This window comes from Felis catus, chromosome B4 (genome assembly GCF_018350175.1).
Source record: "Felis catus isolate Fca126 chromosome B4, F.catus_Fca126_mat1.0, whole genome shotgun sequence".
Classification (NCBI taxonomy): Eukaryota; Metazoa; Chordata; class Mammalia; order Carnivora; family Felidae; genus Felis; species Felis catus.
The window spans coordinates 83,406,139-83,424,293 of NC_058374.1; the positions used below are offsets into that span (position 1 = coordinate 83,406,139).

General features: G+C 43.6%; 1 protein-coding gene across 6 annotated transcripts in view; it reads right to left on the reverse strand.

Moving 5' to 3' along the window:
- Positions 1-13,627, reverse strand: part of MYO1A (myosin IA) — a 30,654-nt gene extending 17,027 nt beyond the window's left edge. For 3 of the 6 annotated variants that reach the window (XM_045061956.1, XM_045061959.1, XR_006600793.1), the window contains exons 1-8: positions 13,489-13,627; positions 12,523-12,646; positions 11,625-11,771; positions 1,444-1,577; positions 1,199-1,314; positions 545-936; positions 300-346; positions 100-163 (exon numbers count right to left, since the gene is read on the reverse strand). In XM_045061956.1, the coding sequence (XP_044917891.1) occupies positions 100-163; positions 300-346; positions 545-936; positions 1,199-1,314; positions 1,444-1,577; positions 11,625-11,676 (805 nt within the window). In that variant the 5' untranslated portion in view covers positions 11,677-11,771; positions 12,523-12,646; positions 13,489-13,627. Of the gene's footprint in view, positions 1-99; positions 164-299; positions 347-544; positions 937-1,198; positions 1,315-1,443; positions 1,578-3,051; positions 5,279-11,624; positions 11,772-12,522; positions 12,647-13,488 lie in introns of those variants that run through there. The other 3 variants (XM_045061958.1, XM_045061957.1, XM_019835108.2) reach the window with 3 other exon arrangements.
- Between the last annotated feature and the right edge of the window lie 4,528 nt (positions 13,628-18,155).

Sequence of the window (18,155 nt, forward strand, 5' to 3'; positions counted from 1 at the left end):
GTAGCCTACTATTCCTTCCTACGGTTTCAAATCACCAGAAAGGGACACTGTGGGATGGGGAGAAGAGAGAGCTGGTAAGCAGAATGGGGAGACACGTACAGTTTGTGATGACTCCACCAAGGGGCGATCCTTTGAAGTCAAACTCAATATCCATGTATTTTCCCTACAGAGACCAGAGAGAGAAAGAGGTTTTGCTTCCTCTTCTTCTCACCACCCCACTCAGGAGGGGGTCTGTGCTGCATTCCTCCTTCTAAAGCCCCCACACCCTCTCCTCCCAGGCCAGGGAGATGGTCACTCACAAAGCGAGAGGAGTTGTTGTTGCGAATGGTCTTGGCATTGCCAAAAGCTGCAGAGATGAGAGAGAAGGTGAGGTAACTGAGGGAAGAAGAGGGGCTCGAGAGAAGGGGAAGGAAGGACGTCTTCTAGTCATCAGGCCAATCTCAGAGTTTTCAAGCTGAACAAGAACAGGGTAAGAGGGTGTAGGGCTGAGTGTCTCTGGGCCAGCAGGGTGGAGGGTGGAGAGGGCAGAGACTGGGATACTCACCCTCCAGCACCGGGTTTGACTGAAGCAGTTGCTCCTTCACAGAGTTCACCTGCTCCCCTTTCCCACAGACAGCCGCCACATAAGACATCACCAGCTTACTGGCCTCTGTGCAAGAGAAACCTTCACATGGATCCCCACCACTCTCCTTAACTCCTGTCATTCCAGCACCATACCCCTCAGAATCAGAAAAAGTGGGAAGGAATTTCTGGGGTGGGGCAAGACCAGGTCTGGCTCGGAAAGAGATGAGGGGGTGGTTCCAGCAGTGACTGCACAGCCTCCCCAAGCCAGGCACCTCACCAGTCTTGCCGGCTCCGCTCTCGCCCGTTATGAGGATACACTGGTCTCGGTCCCGGTCCCTCAGTGACTGGTATGCCACATTTGCCAAAGCATAGCTTGGGAGGAGGAAGCAGGTGAAGACTGATGTGGAGCTAATCCAAGACACTACCTTCCACTCAATCTCCAGCCTCCAGAGTCATCCACCCTCCTCACTTGGACTAGACTGAGGTAAGTGATAGGCCTAGGAAGGGTCTTCCTGGGGCCAGTGGGGAAGGGGAAGCCGGAGAACTTCCTTCAGGAGAAAGGATCGAGGAAATTAGGGTGTCTCACTGTCAGAAGTTAGGGCCCTGTCAGCCTTCCCTCAGTTCCTTTACTTACATATGGGGCTTCAGCTCATAGAAGGTATAGTCCCGGTATTTGGCAATGAACTCTGGACCATAGATGGGCAGCTGCTGGTAGGGATTCATGGAGATCAACACATTCCCAATGTAGGTCTGGAGCCAAAAAAAGTAAAGAGAATGAGCAGCGGTGGGGTTAGGGGAGGCTGAGAGGGGAGAAGGGAGTGGGAGCACATGAACTCTCTGACCACATACCCAGAGCCGGGGGCACGCATATGCACTCACATAAATCTCCTTGTTTTCATAGCGCAGCTGGAGGTTCTTGAGCAGAGGCTCCTCCTCCAGGGGTTCCAGGAGCACAAGGTCCCCCACCCCCACAGAGTCTTCCATGAGAGTCATGTCCAGAGGTTCTGCTGATCCTGGGAGTAAGGAGGTCAGTTTGCTGAAGTCTGCTCTGCTTTAGGGGCCAGTAACTGTGTGTGGGGGGGGGGGTGGAGGGGGGGGGAAGGGGTGTGTGAGGAGGGCAGAAGGACTTAAAGAGCCTTCTCCAACTCTGGGCCCTAGAGACAATCCTCAACCTAGGGGTCCTCTGGACTAGTCAAAGCTAACTGTGGGAGGCTGCAGAAACTCTCCCCAGCAGGGAGGGGCAGGGGTGGGACAGGACCATCTGCCTTTGACCAGGGTAAGGAAGGCACCCAGCAGGTAGCACCTGGGGAAGCACAGTTGTGCTTGCAGGAGAGAGGGCTGGGGAGGAAAGGTTAACTCTGAAAACTTGCTCTGTCCTGCGCTGAGGCCCTGGCCAGGGTCCAGACTCCCTGACCCTCTGCCCCCAGTTCTCCTTCTCAACTCTCTATCCCTCACAGCTTCTATTTCAGTCACCCAGTCCACCCAGAACCATTGCAAAAGCTCTTCCAAAGATCCCTTACATTGCCACATCAAGATTCATCTTTTAAATGGGATAAGTTGATGAGTTAGAGGAACAGAGGCAGAAGTTCCTCCATAAAAGATTAGAATACCCTGAAGAGAATAAAAGTTTGGTTTCTCCAACATCAAGTAGCTGTCAGGATCTCTGGATGTATCTATTTTTCTATCTCCAGTTTTTATACCCATTGCTGTAACCTTCCGGCATGGACTTTGCCCCATAGGGACACACCCAGCTTTTTAGCAGCTGGTGGGAGTGGGCAAGGAGGAACAGAGTTATTGTGGGGCTCATCCCCTGCGCAGTGGGCACATGGCAGGTGTAACCGAAGGAGGAAGCCCAGCCCTCCTCAGTCTTGCCTGTGGGACTGAGTAGGTGGGGTGGTCTGGAGCAGGACAGAATTATTAGTACAATGGTCAGGGCTACTCCCTAACAGGAATAAAAGAGCCACATCCTCCTAGTCTCCAGCAATGCTGAACCTGGGCGGGGGAGGGGAGGGAAGCAGGAACTGAAGGTGGGGCAAGAGGGGAACACAGGCTGCCTTCAGCCTTCACTATGCCTCCCCCAAGTTCCAGAAAATGAGAGCACTTGTCACTTCCTGGAAGGACACAACTGAGAAAGCAATAAGAATACTGACAGTAGCAATCGCAAACAATCAGGTGCCATGGGCCAGGCAGAGCTCTAAACACTACATATACTAATTCATTTGATGCTTACAAACAGTATCCTCACAAAGTAGAAACTATTACTATTCCACATGCTCCAGATTAAAAAACAGAAGTTAAACTTTTAAGTAACTTGGCAGACAAGGGTGAGAAACAGAAATAGGGCTGGAAGAAGCCATCTTCTTTGGATTTGGATTTGAGGGGAGTGGGAATGTGATTGGTTGGAGGTGGGAAAGGGAAAAACAAAGCAGCTCCCAGATAGGGCACCCCAAAAGATGCAGAGCAGGGACAGGTCAAGGCAAGACTCACCCAACACTGGAACAAACTAGGGTGTAACTTCAGTATCCCTTGTAAAATGGTGGATGAAATCCCAATTTGACAGGAAGGGGGCATAGGAGTTCCAAGGCACCAAGGGTGGAGAGAGATGCCTTCGTTATTGGGAGCTGTCCATGGTGTCGGGCAGGCCAGGAAAGAGGTTGCCCTCCTCTTGCCAGTGTCCACTCTTCTGACCTTCCACTGTGCTGCCTCCTCCAGCTCAGGCTCCCTGTGCCAGTCAAGCCAAGAGAGGCCAGAGACGGCTGCTCAGCACAAAGTCCGAGGCTGTTCCTGTTAAGGGTGTGGCTCACTTAACCCTTCACAGGCCTGAAGGCCCAGAGGGAGATGCTCGGTTACATGAGAAAGTCCACTCTGGGTAGGAAAGGGTATCTGGCTGGGCTTAGCTGAGAGGCTCAGGTAGAGTTCTTGCTCCACTGCCCCCAAAATTTGGAAGTAAGAGCAGGAGTGGAATTTATAGCTAAGGAAAAGCTTTCCAAAAAGTCGGGAATTTTGTTCAAAAAGGAAGGTAGGCTGGAGTGTCTTCCTAGGAAAGAAACAGTACTTCCCTCAAACCTTCCTATCTCATTGAGAGTCAGAGGGTATTAATGACATTATTTGGAGAACTCAGCAGACAAAATCCCCAAATTCCCACCCCCCATAAGTCAGCCCCCACAAACAGACCCAAAGACTAAAGTTAGTAATACCACCTGGCATCTGTATAGATGTCAGTTTCATTGACTCCCACCTGTATCATCTCACTGAATCACAACACCCTGTGAGCTAGGCAGTGCAGCTACTCACTCCACTGAAAAGGAAAATTAGAGGCAAATACTGAGGCTCATAGAGGTTGCACAGACGGTATATGGCAGAACCAGAAACAGAATGCAGCTTCCTGACTCTAAGTCAGCCATAGGTTTCAGCCCAAGTCTTGGTATTTCTGATTTTAATCCTTCTGTGCGAGAAACCTGAATGAGACCCCGAGACGCTGCTTCCTGGGCACAGCTAGAAATAGATGCCTCCAATAGATAAGAAACTTATGCTATCCTATTTTCCAGGGCATCCCCTCACCCACCCAGGAAAATTCCTAAACAACAGGCTCCCTCTGCCCACCATCCTCTCTCCCAGGCATGCACAAAGAGCGAATCGGGTCATTACACACACTTAGCTGAAGATAGACTCGATCCTCCAACTACCGGCCACAGCTGCTTGGTTCAAGGTCCAAACTCTACTGCTCTCGCAGAAGCACTCTGCATACGCCTGCATACGCCTGGCCCATCAGCAGCTCCATTATCAACCTGCCCTTACATGATTTATTGATCTACTATATATATCTGAAGGGAGAAAAAAGGCAAGGAAAGGAGAGAGCGAGCAAGCTGAGTGGAAGTGCCATTGGCACACAACCCCATGTACAAATGGAAGCAGTATCTGTGTCAGAGGCGGAAAGGGCTACAGATCCCCTATTTTACATGGAGAAAACAGACCTGGGGTGAGAAGCCACTTTCCCAGGATCACATGACTGCAAACTCGGCAAAGCTGGAACCAGAACCCAGGTCTCCTGTTCTCCAGGCCAGGAATCCGCAGCTGCCTACAGCTTGGGGTTTATCTGTGTGTCCACCCACACACTCATTTACTGAGTGCCTTCTATGTGCTCATACAAGAAAAATGATTCTAAAAAATGAGATGGCAACCTCAGACTGAGAAACAGTGGCATAAACATCACAGCTAGGGCAACGTACCATCCTGGTTTGTCTGGGACCTGGGGTGAGATGTCTGAACACAGGAACTTGGGATACTAAAACTGGGAAGATTCTGGGCAAACTGGGATGAATGATCACTCTGAATTAATAAGCTACAAGTACACATCCAAGTCAGTTAAGGTCTGGCAAAGCATTCCTGGGTGGGGAGGGAGGAGGCAGGGAGGATGCAAGACTGTGATCCTCTGATCCCCAGGCAAAACTGAAGTAACTTGAGCTTATTAGTCTTCCTCCACTGTGATTCTGAAACCCCCTTCCTCTTCTCCCCACTAACATTTCTAGTCTGCATAAGGGGCATGAGGGAACTTTGGGCGTGATGGAAATGCTCTTTATCAGACTGTGGTAGTGGTTACACAAGTGTCAATCAACTCCATTTGTCAAAACTGGGCAAAACTTAAAATAAATTTTATTGTATATAAATTATACTTTGAAACAGCTGGCCAAAAAAAAGTAGAAGGAGGAGGAGGAGGAGGAGAAGAAGAAGAGGAGGAGAAGAAGAAGAAACAATTCTAGGGGGGCCTGAGTGGCTCAGTTGGTTAAACATGCGTCTGACTCTTGATCTCACCTTAAGTCATTATCTCATGGTTCATGAGTTCAAGTCCCACATTGGGCTTCTTGCTGGCAGTGTGAAGCCTGCTTGGGATTCTCATTCTCTCTTGCTCTCTCAAAACAAACAAACAAACAAACAAACAAACAAACAAACAATTCTAGATCCTTTAGTGTTGATTTTTAACATAGTTGGGAAGGCAGTAATCTGATTAAACTAATTCACATGCAGAAGTCCTCCCAAGGATATTCCTTTTTTAAAAATGCCACACAATAAAAATGCAAAAGTTTTCAGATTTGGTGAAGATGCTTGGTGGTAGAGGGTCTTCTTGACTCTCATAAATTATTTGCTGTTAATTAGTAACAATATTGATCAAGTACTCACTGTGTACCAGGCAAGCAAGCTAAGTGTTTCACATCTTTGCTATTCAAAGTGAGGTCCACACCCCACATCGGAATCATGTGGGAGTTTATCAGAAATGCAGAATCTTGGGCCTCAACCCAGACTTACTGAATCAGAAGTCTACATTTTAACAAGCTTCCTAGGTGATTCCTAAGCATGTTCAAGTTTGAGAAGAACGCCTTTACACACTTTACCTTTTTTAAGTTTTATTTAAGTAATCTCCACACCCAATGTGGGGTTCAAACTCATGACCCCGAGATCAAGAGCTACATGTTCTTCTGAGCCAGCCCGGCGCCCCACACTTTATCTCTTTTTGTCCTCATTAAAACCCTACAATGTTGCACATCTAGCACTTATGCCTTAAGTTTTTATTAATTCAATGTCTCTTATTTACCTAGTATAGTTAGAGAAGGGACAGGAGAGGGGCACCTGGGTCGTTCAGTCCATTAAGCCTCCGACTATTGACCTTGGCTCTGGTCATGATCTCATGGTTCGTGAGATGGAGCCCTGCGTCAGGCTCTATGCTAACAGTGTGGAGCCTGCTTGGGATTCTCTCTTCCTCTCTCTCTGCCGCTTCCCACTCGTGCGTGTTCTCTCAAAATAAATAAATAAATTTTAAAAAAGATGGGGGAGAGGAGAAAAGACGCCATTAGTGTGCATTAATCTACATAAATTTACATATGGTCTACATCCCGATTCTTCCTCTCTCAATGACTGGTCTGAAAAATGGACAATAGATTTCCATGTAGTCTAAATAACTGAGAAGAGAGGACACAGGCACAGAATTAATGCAAATGCCATAACGGATCCACAGAGCAAAGAAAGTAGCTAAAACATAAAAGAAGGTGGAAGGTACCAGCCTTCTCCTCCTGAAGCTGGGCCTAGACATAACTGAAGTTTTTATTCCATGGCCCCTGATACGCACTACAGCCCTGCTCCCTCTCTCGCCCTACACAAAGCTCTTGGCAGATACCCACAGCTGGATGCACAGGTCTTCCCCTCACCCCAGTGGAGAAACAAGAGATATTTTATGCCATTAAAAATAAAGAACTAAAGTACAAGGACTAGGAATAACCTATACTTTTTTTTTTTTTTCTGTGAGACAGCATGGTAGTACAACCTGTGCCTCCTGCAAGAATACCCCTTAGAGATCTGGCATTCTGGCAAATCACCCAGTCCCAGGATGGAAATAGACCAAGACAGACCCAGGTTGGGCAGTGGTGGTGAAGAAAGAAAGGAAATAGATGGCATCACCACCACTTCATCAGAAAGATGGAACTTAGAAGCTAATTGTTTCAAAAGATCCAAATAAGAAAAGTACATGTTCATTAAGAGGAACCACTATAGTCTATAAAACTTTATTAAAATTTGGATTACTTACAAACTTGTACAATAAAAATGAAAAAATATATAATAAGACACTGTTATTTTTTCTTACAGAAAAGAGGGAAAATGAGACCCATGGCAAAGAGCCATCCCTGATCGTTTTGTTCCTTTCAAACATTCGTGAACATTTATTTTAAATATAAATGACAAATCTTTTAAATAACACTAAGGCATTACCCACAGGCTAAAACTTACCGAGTAATTCCTTACCCCTGCTATTTCACCATCAATTCTAGAAACATGGGAAACTGAGGCAACTGCAGGCTGTAACAGTTCTAACACTCACATTATGAGCTATCTATTATGTTAACATGATAAGAATGTCGCCCATACTATAGGAAAGTTCAGAGAAGATGATTTCACCATTTTCAAGTTACTGTCAAGAGTGTAAAGAGGAAGATGACACACATGGGCAGGGATGTGGGAGCCCAAGTCCCCAATTTGGGGGAGGCTGTGTGCCATTCCCACCCCCACTAAAGGTGTGTGTTGATGTTGACATGAATCTACTTTTATTTCCGGCAGGCTCTGGCTCCCAACACATAAGGCACCAAACACCCTTTTCAAGGTAGTGACCATCTAGAATCCAACTCCACAGCAACTGAAACCATAAGCTAAGTTACCAAGAGACACCACTGGATCACCATAATTGCATAGGTTTCTCTAAAAATTATAATCAATTTCTGCTACATCAAAACATAAAAGGTTTTAGGTGCCTTTGTCTTGTGCAAATGGCTATTTTATGTGTTTATTACTTAGTTTCAGTGCCTATGTAACATGAAGGCATAATAAATCTGTCAAACTGCCCTCTCCTTGGTTAAGATAAAGTTCTTGGCATTTCAATATAGGTTATTATCTCATATGTCAGACCTGAGTCCAAAGGAATACTAGAAGGACATTTAATTTCCTTTCCTCCTACTTCAACTTTCACTACTCAATTCAGAGAAAAGTTATGAGTACATAGCTAAGAACCATTTTTACGCAGGCATCCATCTGAGCCCGTCTTTTTTTCTGGAACAAAAAGATTGAGGGCAATTGCATAATCCATTCCCAAGCTTTTTATGGATGTCAGAGCCAGGGAGGACTATCTGGCCTATTTGGGCCCTTTCATTCATCAACTCTCTAACATAAGTGCCAGGTGGGAATTGGATTGAAGGGAACACCATCAGTAAGGAGAGGGCTAGGTTTTGAATGGGATGTAACAGCACAAAATAGAACACTGGGGCCCGAACACTATGATCAGCAAAATCCCCTTTGTAACAGACAAAAAGTCATGAATTTGGGGGGGAGAAATAAACTAGCTTTGGGGCACCTGGGTGGCTCAGTCGGTTAAGCGTCTGACTCTTGGTTTTGGCTCAGGTCATGATCTCGTGGTTCGTGAGTTCGAGCCCCACAACAGGCTCTGCGCTGACAAATATTTTTTTTAATTAAAAAAAAAGGAAAGAAACTAGTTTTGGTGGGATGAAGTGGCTGATAGGACTTTCTTATTAGAAGACATCCAAGTTGCTAAACTGTCCTCATTTTTGGTGACTGGTTCCATTGGTCTCGAGAAAGCAATCTGAGAGGGAAAGTGAAGGGGAAATGTTTTAAGCCAGCTGGCTTTCATATTCCCATTAATGGCAGTCATGCTCTACATAACTTGGTCAGACCAATTAGAGGCGATAGATTTCCGATGCTAAAGAGACCCTGGCCCTAAAGAGGGCCAATTTACAGCTTGATATTTGCAAGCAAAACGCTGACGCGGCAGCAGACGTGGCTCCAATGTCCAGCTCACTCCATGGTTATCCCTTCAATCCTTCTTGATGAGATCAGTCTGAGAGATGAGACTATGCTGAATTGCAAGAGCTGTAACTGCCAGAGAAAATTAAATGGGGGCTTCAAGTAGTGACTGCGCCAGCAGACTAAGTGGCCAAGAGAGAGACAACAGAAGTTCCTGGAGAAGGTTTATGGAGTCAAACAATCTGCAGGCACACAGAGGCTCTGAAGCATCTGGGGCAGAGCCATATAGGCAGGCAGGGCAAGGACACACAGCACGCCAAAGGCACCGGGCACCGTCCTTCACTGTCTGAGAGCAGCTCTCATGCTGTGGGATCTGCTGTCACCTCCACTGCCTACAGCTCAGTTCTCCGACGACCAGACATGGAGTAATAAACTGAGTTTGAGCTTACCCCAAATTCAAACACGGTGAAAAAACTGGTCTGGAGATGGAAACTATATTTCACAGGAGTTTAACTAAACAGAAAAAGAGGAGACTCTTTCCCTGCTTCACAGTGCTTTCTCAGTGAAATAAAGAGTCAGGAAAAGTTACCCTGGAGGCAAGCTACCACCTCCTTAAGGAGCTAATTGAGGGAAGGCACCAAAGTCTCCAGGTAATCCTGAGACCACTTGTACTGATGAACTATTTTTTTTTCAAATTAACTTATGCTCAAATATGCTAGATCTTGATCTCTATAAATAGAGCAAAAAAGAATATATCCCAGAGGTCTTAACAGCTCTTCACACAGAAATAAAATTTTACCATGTACTTAATTTACAAAGGCATAAAGGTTTCCTGATATAAAATTCCTTTGCCCTGCAACTTTAACCCACAGCAGCTGCCCAAATACTGCTTTTTCACTTTCTACTCTATGTACATTTGCTGCCAATTGAGGTAGTTGTCACTCTAGGACAGTGTAAAGCTGTGGGAAACACTGGTGGTAATAGTCAACTGGCCACCTGGGGGGGGGGGGGGGGGGGGAGTCTCAGCGCTGACCATTTTGGAAGTCAGTAATGAGCCCAGGGTCTTTCAAGATTATCTGCTGAGTGGCTGGTCTGAAGGAGTCATTGCAGCTTTTTAAAAATTCATCTGCCTTCTCCATGATCATGGTAAACAGTGAGTCTGATGCTATGCTCCTGACTTCAGTGCCTAGCTTCCTGGCTAGAGTAATTATAGCTTCTTACAAGGTACGAGGGTGAAGATCATAAAGACAGAACCAAGCAAATGACAGAGACTTGGGAATTTGTTCCCTCATAAATGACATTGCTGGTTTATAAGGGTACTTTCCAATGGCAAAAGAATGTGAAACTAATGCCAATGTAATAAAAGGCAGCATGAATCTCTAGCCAGAAGTGGAACTGCAAATAAGTATACTAAGTTCATGGCAAAATGTGTCTGATCCTGATGGGTGAATGAACATCCAGAGGCATGAAGGTTACCTGGAGGTCTGTTTCCTGGCAATGCAAATTGTGGCAGCTACATAGCTGCAATTTATATGTTGTATCAAGGAAACTTCACAGAAAAGTTTCAGAGCTTACAAATTAGCCAAATTGGGAGATGGGGGGTGTACAGGGGCTAAGGAAAGGCTGAAAGGAATAGGCAGAATGGGCAGACAAAGGAAGAGAAAGGAAAAGGAAAGTTTCTTGGTTCCACAGCAACTCAAAGATATGTGTCCCACTGACAGGAAAAATGAAGAACCTGTAAAAAGCATTTAAATTCTCTAAAAATGATCACTTCTCCCAACTAGCAGAAATAATGCTACAAACCAAGAGGGAGAGAATATAAGAAATGAAACAAACTCTAAATTGTACATACTTCACAGTTGAGGAAATAGACACTTCCTGAAAGGGCAAAGGGGGCAAGGAGGAATGGGAAGAAAAGAATGCAAACGTCTTTTTAAGATACAATTAAAAGTTGGGATATAATAAAAAGCCTGCAGACCTCCCCTACAGAAGAGTTTACAGGCATGTTCCCAAGAGCAAGCATGACTTAGAATATTGTATCGTGAGAACTAATTCAAAGTTCAACACAACAATTCTGGGGCTTTAACGGATAATCCATATTAATAAACATAGGGGCCTATGGGCTTGTCAATCTGGAGCACTTGCTGGTCCTGGAACATGAATCTGTTACATTTAAAAATATATATTCATTTAAAAAATGAGACAAATAAAAACAGAAGTGAAGGAGGCTCAGATGCGTGGAGTTCTCTCTGGAAGATGCAGCCTGTGATCTGAAAGCATTACTGCACACATATAATAGTTCTCACTTTTGAGTGCCAGCTATGGTGGCAGAAATGCCACCACCAAATGAACTTTTAAGAAGAGCTAGAATGCTGTGCTAGCTGTGGCCATCCAGTTTTTGTTTGTTTGGTTGGTTGTTTTTGGGGTTTTGTTTTGTTTTGTTTTGTTTTTTTGGTTTTGGTTTTTGAAACATAAAGGTGGGCCCACAACCAATGGGAAGCTTTGGGAAGCATTCAATATTTTATCCACTCTCCTTCCTCAGGGATCCCACAGAGACCACCAGGACCATTGCCAGAGGGAGGCCTGCTCAGGCCTCTAATTTCAGTGGGAGAATTTCTGTACTATCTCACCCCGTTTCAAAGAGCTGAGAAGCAGCTGCACACACATACAACATGGACCATCGAGGTCCCAAGCCAGTCCACATAAAAATAACCGACCACCACCTAAGTCAGGAGTTGATCTGCTGTGTGACAGTGGGGTACCGAGAATCTGAGTCCTCTTCCTCCTCAGTGGATGTTTCTTCATAGAGTTCATCCTGGGCAATAATGCTCCCTAATCCATATTCCTGCTCATGGACAGAAACTTCATTTGGTGTGAGGTGAGAAGAACCTTCCACAAAGTCAGCAAATCTGGAAAAAAGAAGATAATACTCTTTAAGAACCTGCCTTCTGCCCTTTCTGGTTTCCTTTCAAAATAAGAACTGAAACATCTGATACACTTACAACTCAAATTATAATAAGTCTAACCTTATTCTGGCAGGCAAGTAGACTAAAGCAAGAAATAAAGAGAAAGGGAAAGCTGGGATCATAAGCCAACATCTCCTGAAATGCCAGGCATCCTGCTTAATAAGCACTAGCCTATCTCTCTCTTTTTTTTTTTTTTTTTTTTTTTTTTTTTTTTTTTTTTTTTAGTTAGGAAAGTGCCAAGGTTCTTTTAGTCATCTGTAATCCTGATAAGAGAAGATTAAGGGGGCATTACACATTTATTCATGTTTATGGCTCTATGAACTGTATGCCATCAAGATTCCAAATTGAAGCTTCATATACTTATTGGTACAATTGCTCCCAAATAAAAAGGACCTCTCCCCCCAAAAAATAATCAGACTCGGAGAGCAATGCAAAACTATCACAGGGGAAACTTAATATGGTCTTCTCATCTCAGTGCTACAATCAAATCTAGAGTAGACAGTTCCTTGAGGAAGCAGAAAACAGGCTACTGCTTAACATATGATGATACATGTATCTTTCTGTCAACTACTCCTAGGTGAACAGGAAAACATAGCCACCAATACAAAATGATCATCTAGAAGTATGATCTCTGTTAAAACTCAAGGTCACAATTACCCTGATAGCTGCTTAGCACAGCTGGCCAAGGGTTTACCTCTTTGGAGACTGGATTCGAGAGACAGTCTTCCAAGCAGAGCAGTCTGGACTGTTACAATATTCTCGAAGCTCCTCTAAAGCCTTTCGGGTCTCCACCTCTCCTTGTATCCGATATTCTTCTTCTGTCAGGAGACGAGGGGGGACAGTCTTTTCTGTTGCTTTACACATCTTTCTGTGCTCACCAAAATAACATCATGAATCATTAATCAGTAATTTTTATCCAGCCTGCCCTCTAGCTCGTTTCAGTGAGCCAAGTATACAGCAGAGAGCCTGGACATTATGAGTCATCATTCCCACCTTTCTTCTATAGACACCTTGACTTGTAATATACTCCTGACATGTTAGACTAGGAATGAGAAGTCAGAGTAATCAATATTATTCACTAATGTGGATAAATTCACTTATTTCCCAATAAATGATAGATAAAATATTTATTTTCCAATAAGTGGAAAAACGACAAGAAAATGATGATATAACATTGTGGTCCATTAACTTGGATTCCCCAAACTGAAGGCATCACCTTGACTATCTAATAAAAGAGCCACTGATAACTTCAGAACCTATGACCATTCCATGTTCACTATGCAAGATGATAACATGCTTTCAAATACATCTGAACACTAGAACTCCCAAAGCGATCTGAGGGCCAATGTGAAATAATCTGAAACCTGGTGACCTGAGGCATGTGGTATAAAAGTGATATACTCTGCACCACCTAGTGGTCACAGGAACACATGACACTTTACTGGATGCTTTTATTTTATATAAAATGGCTAGAATAAAATTATAAAAAATGCCTATAGACAGTCTAAAAAGAAAGACTTGGAAGGAACAAAAGCAGAAGCATAATACAATAAATCTCCATTAACAAAGAGATTCCCAGGTCAACACCTCTGTACCCTTTTGCCACAACTACATCCCACATTGCATGTTTCATTACAAAGTTATATTGCCTTTCAGTCACCTGTAGGTGATGTACAGCCACTGAATAGGGTACTCCAGGTTCTTAGTACACAGTGCAATGACGATAATGGCAAGGGCAATGTGTGGTATCTGGATACCGGAATACATGAAAAATAGGCCCATCAACTGCAAGGTCCAGGTCAGCAGGTTGATACTTCGTTCATTCTCCAAGGGCCCATACTTGTAACAGACTGCAAAACTCATGAATCCAACTGTGAGGACATAGCCTATGAGAAGAGTTATCAGAAAATGTTCTTTTTCATCTATAACTGGTAAAAATAATTTGTGCAGGGAGCAGCAATACATTCACTATATAGCACCTATTCAATTAGGAAAATGGACAAGATCTTTCCTCAATTATTCACACTTTTTTCATTACTCAAATATATTTATCTCTTTAAGTTTCTACCCTTTCTGTTGCTCCCAAGTTTATTTGGTTCAAGTGGAAGATTAAAGCTACATGTTGAACAACATTAGAACTGTCTGTTTAAAAAAGCCTAGGGGCGCCTGGTGGCTCAGTCAGTTAAGCGTCCGACTTTGGTTCAGGTCATGATCTCACAGTCCATGAGTTTGAGCCCCGCATCAGGCTCGGTGCGGACAGCTCAGAGCCTGGAGCCTGCCTCAGATTCTGTGTCCCCTCTCACTGCCCCTTCCTTGCTCATGCTCTCTCTCTCAAAAATAAACATTAAAAACATTTTTTTTAATAAAAAAGCCTAACATATGATAATCCAGATTAATTACCTCTCAAAAGATAGATTAAGGGTTACCATCTGTAAAACCAAAGGATCTTCACCTTACAGAAAGATTCATGTAGAGTCCTTTACTTAAGGTCTTCAAGTGTATTTAAAATACAATTATATTAATATAGTCAATGTATAGTTTTTCAGGAAAATGCCTATTGTGTAAAGAGAGGTGTACTTATTTTTTTTTTCAACGTTTTATTTATTTTTGGGACAGAGAGAGACAGAGCATGAATGGGGGAGGGGCAGAGAGAGAGGGAGACACAGAATCGGAAACAGGCTCCAGGCTCTGAGCCATCAGCCCAGAGCCTGACGCGGGGCTCGAACTCACGGACCGCGAGATCGTGACCTGGCTGAAGTCGGACGCTTAACCGACTGCGCCACCCAGGCGCCCCGAGAGGTGTACTTATAAACACCAACCAATTAAAGTTTTCTCCCTGGCAGCACTATTTTCATTTAAAATGACAACTGCACAGCGTTAGAAATAAAGAACTACAATTCTTAAAAATTAATAAAATGGCATGAACTATTAGCTCCTGTAAGCAGCCAACACCTTTTCATGATCAAATGAACTAAAACAACCCATAAACATATAAAAAGGAAAGCAAAACCGACAACACTTACTTAAAAGATACTGCCAGTAACACCTCCAGATCTCTTGTAAATTTTTTAAAACTAGCTGAATGAGGTACAGAGAAAAGGACCAGCCTCCCACCAGTATGACGTAAATGGGACTTTTCTAAAACAGAGTAGAAGTGAAAACAAAGTTACAACAGGCTTTCCATACATAAAAGAAGCAAAATGGAACTATGATTTAAAAACACTCAACCTACTAAAATACACAAAAACCACATCTCTTAAGAAGACATCCTTTATATTTAAAATGGTATAGTCTGCAAAGAACACTAGGAAAATGAGGTGCTGAGTAACTTAAAAGCCTGGCTATGTGATTAGCAAACAGGAAGGAGACTTTAACTCCCCACTGTGCACAGGATTTTAAATAAAAGGGGGAGTTTGTACGTAATCAGACTCCAAGTTCCATCATGGAAAGTACCCTCCTGAATCAAGGAAAAAGTAGGACATTGACTTATCAACCACCAATGCAAATGTTCAGTGCTGTATTATTCAACAAAATAGTCCCTCAACTAACTATCCAAGCTTGTCCTGACTGCATTTGAAGATTCCACTACTTACCTTGGGCATAAACTTGGACAGTATGAAAATGATGATTAGCAGAGAGGCCGCAATTCCCACACTCATCCCAGTGGAATAGTAGAAGATTTGGCTTCTGCAGAGAGAAACATTATTTCATGACTATGTGTGTATTCTTCCTATATGGCACCATTCGAACTAGAACAACTATCCCAGCCAAAAAACAGAAAAAAAAAAATCTCAGCCTAAAGCAGGTATTTGTTTAAAACTTGCCAACACTGATGGGACTGGTACAATGTAACTGCTGCCAGATTATGAGGACTGGTATCAGTGAGGGCCCTCAAATACGTCCCAACAATAAACCTCTGCTTAGTCACACACTCCCATTGCAGCATCTCCCCTAATCCAATTTTTAATGAGAGTCTTTCTTCAGAAGAACTGCACAGCTTCACTGGGGAAAAGGAAGGTGCAAGGATACTGTCCTAGAGGAGACAGAAAACTGGAACTGAACTGATTACCCAGAAAGATAACCAGACACAGGGCCTGGAAAAGAGAGAGCTCCTGCTCCTATTCCAGGCTCTTTGTACCAGACTGTCCTCCCCCCACCGTGAGTTTCTCTCAGGACCCCCCAAATTAGGAACAAGTTCTATCAATCTCACTCCAGCCTAACTTCAAACTCCAATTGTTAAGCTTTCATTCATTATTCCAGAAATATTCTTTTCACTTGTGTGCAAAGTTAATGTTGATTCTACCTTTGTTCAATGTTTGTTTAGTTATCTGTATGTTTTCTTTTTTTTTTTAATTTTTTTTTCAACGTTTATTTATTTTTGGGACAGAGAGAGACAGAGCATGAACGGGGGAGGGGCAGAGAGAGAGGGAGACACAGAATCGGAAACAGGCTCCAGGCTCTGAGCCATCAGCCCAGAGCCTGACGCGGGGCTCGAACTCACAGACCGCGAGATCGTGACCTGGCTGAAGTCGGACGCTTAACCGACTGCGCCACCCAGGCGCCCCTGTATGTTTTCTTTATAGTTGTACATGTCAGTTACACTTAGCTTAGCTAGTAGGTTCCTAAAGGCAGGAAATGAATAAGTGGTTGGTATTGGTGGGTTTTTTTTTTTTACCCCTGATTGGTATAAAACTCACCAACAAACTCATGGCCCTGTAAAAATGAGGACTTAACACGTTATTTCCAATGGTGGAAAGGGTGGTGATATATTGACTAAATCCCAGCCCATGATGGCTCAACCTCATGGGAGAATTTCATTCTTGCCAATCTTATTCAATGTAAGAAAATAGCAAAAATCCTAACACCTACTAAAGTATTTAAAAATATTTTCCAAGCAGGCAATGGCCTGGCCATAAAGCTCATGGAAGAGGAAAGAGCAGTACTTAAAGTCTTCATGATAAAAGCCAAGCATAGTGGGTCTAAGCCTCATCATTCTGCACTCTAGCCTGGGAACCTACCTGCTCAACAAATCTCCACAAAAAAATAGCACAAGTCCAAGCAGGAAAATGAAGAAGAGTTTGGGGTCAAATCCTGAAATAAATAAAGACTTCTGTTTAATAGGAAAACAACGCTTTATAGAATAAAAGGCAATGTTGGCATTATTGGTCAGCTAATAAAATATAGTTGATCCTTGAACAACATGGGTTTGAATTGCCCCGTTCCACTTAAATGCAGACTTTTTCTGACAATACATCACAGTACTATAAATGTACTTTCTCTTCCCATGATTTTCTTAATAACATTTTCTTTTCTCTAGCTTACTGTATAGTGAGAACACAGCATATAATATATATAACATACAAAATGTGTGTTAATCAACTGTTTAAGTTATCAGTAAGTCTTTCAGTCAACAGTAGGCCATTAGAAATTAAGTTTTGGGGAGTCAAAAGTTATCTGCAGATTTTCAACTGGGGAGGGAAGGGGTAAATCAGCCAGCACCCCAACCCCTGTAAATGCAAACAACCCACCTAAACAGCATTGTAAATTCCACACAAAGCCTGGGAACCCTTCCAAATAGAAAATATAAGTAGGTCTCTCTAACCTGTACTTTTCTGGAGATCTTTATTTTTATTTTGGTTACCTATGCTAAAGCTAAAAGAAACTAAGCTTTGCTTTGGAGGGAGCCAGGCATAACACCATCAGTGCTTCATGTAATTGCCCACAAGGGGTCTCTACCATTCTGGTTTTCATGCCTTAAATCACTCATGGGTTCGGATTCAGCAGATTTGCCTAGAACTTTGGGTCCAGGCCCTCTGTTGTTCTCTAACTGGCTGCTTTTCTTGCCCAACACCACCTACTTCCCTCTGCTACACAAGCACTGTGTTGGAAAAGCCTACACTCAAACACATCTCACCCAGGACCAGGGGGCCCAAGTGGAGGCCCCTCAGTGGCATACCAGATACTCCCACAGCATTCACATTCAAGAGCTCTAAGTCTAGGGGAGGTCCACAAACAGAATAGGAGCAAGAGGAATCAGTACATGTAAAAGGAATACCCCCATTCCCCCCAAAAAAGGCAAATCCTATACAACCAAAACAAAACAAAACAAAAAACCACCTATGGAATGCTAGGGCTTTGTAGCAAAACCCAGGAATGTTTCTGCTATTCACAACATCCAAAAATCATTGGTAGTACCCAAGGAGAGACCAAAAGTAAGAAAATAAAACAGGATGACGATTCCAGTTCTCTGTGAAACGTTCTTAGACACATTCAGAAAAGGGAAAACTTTTCCAGTTCCACTGAATAAGCCTTAAATAAACTGAGTGA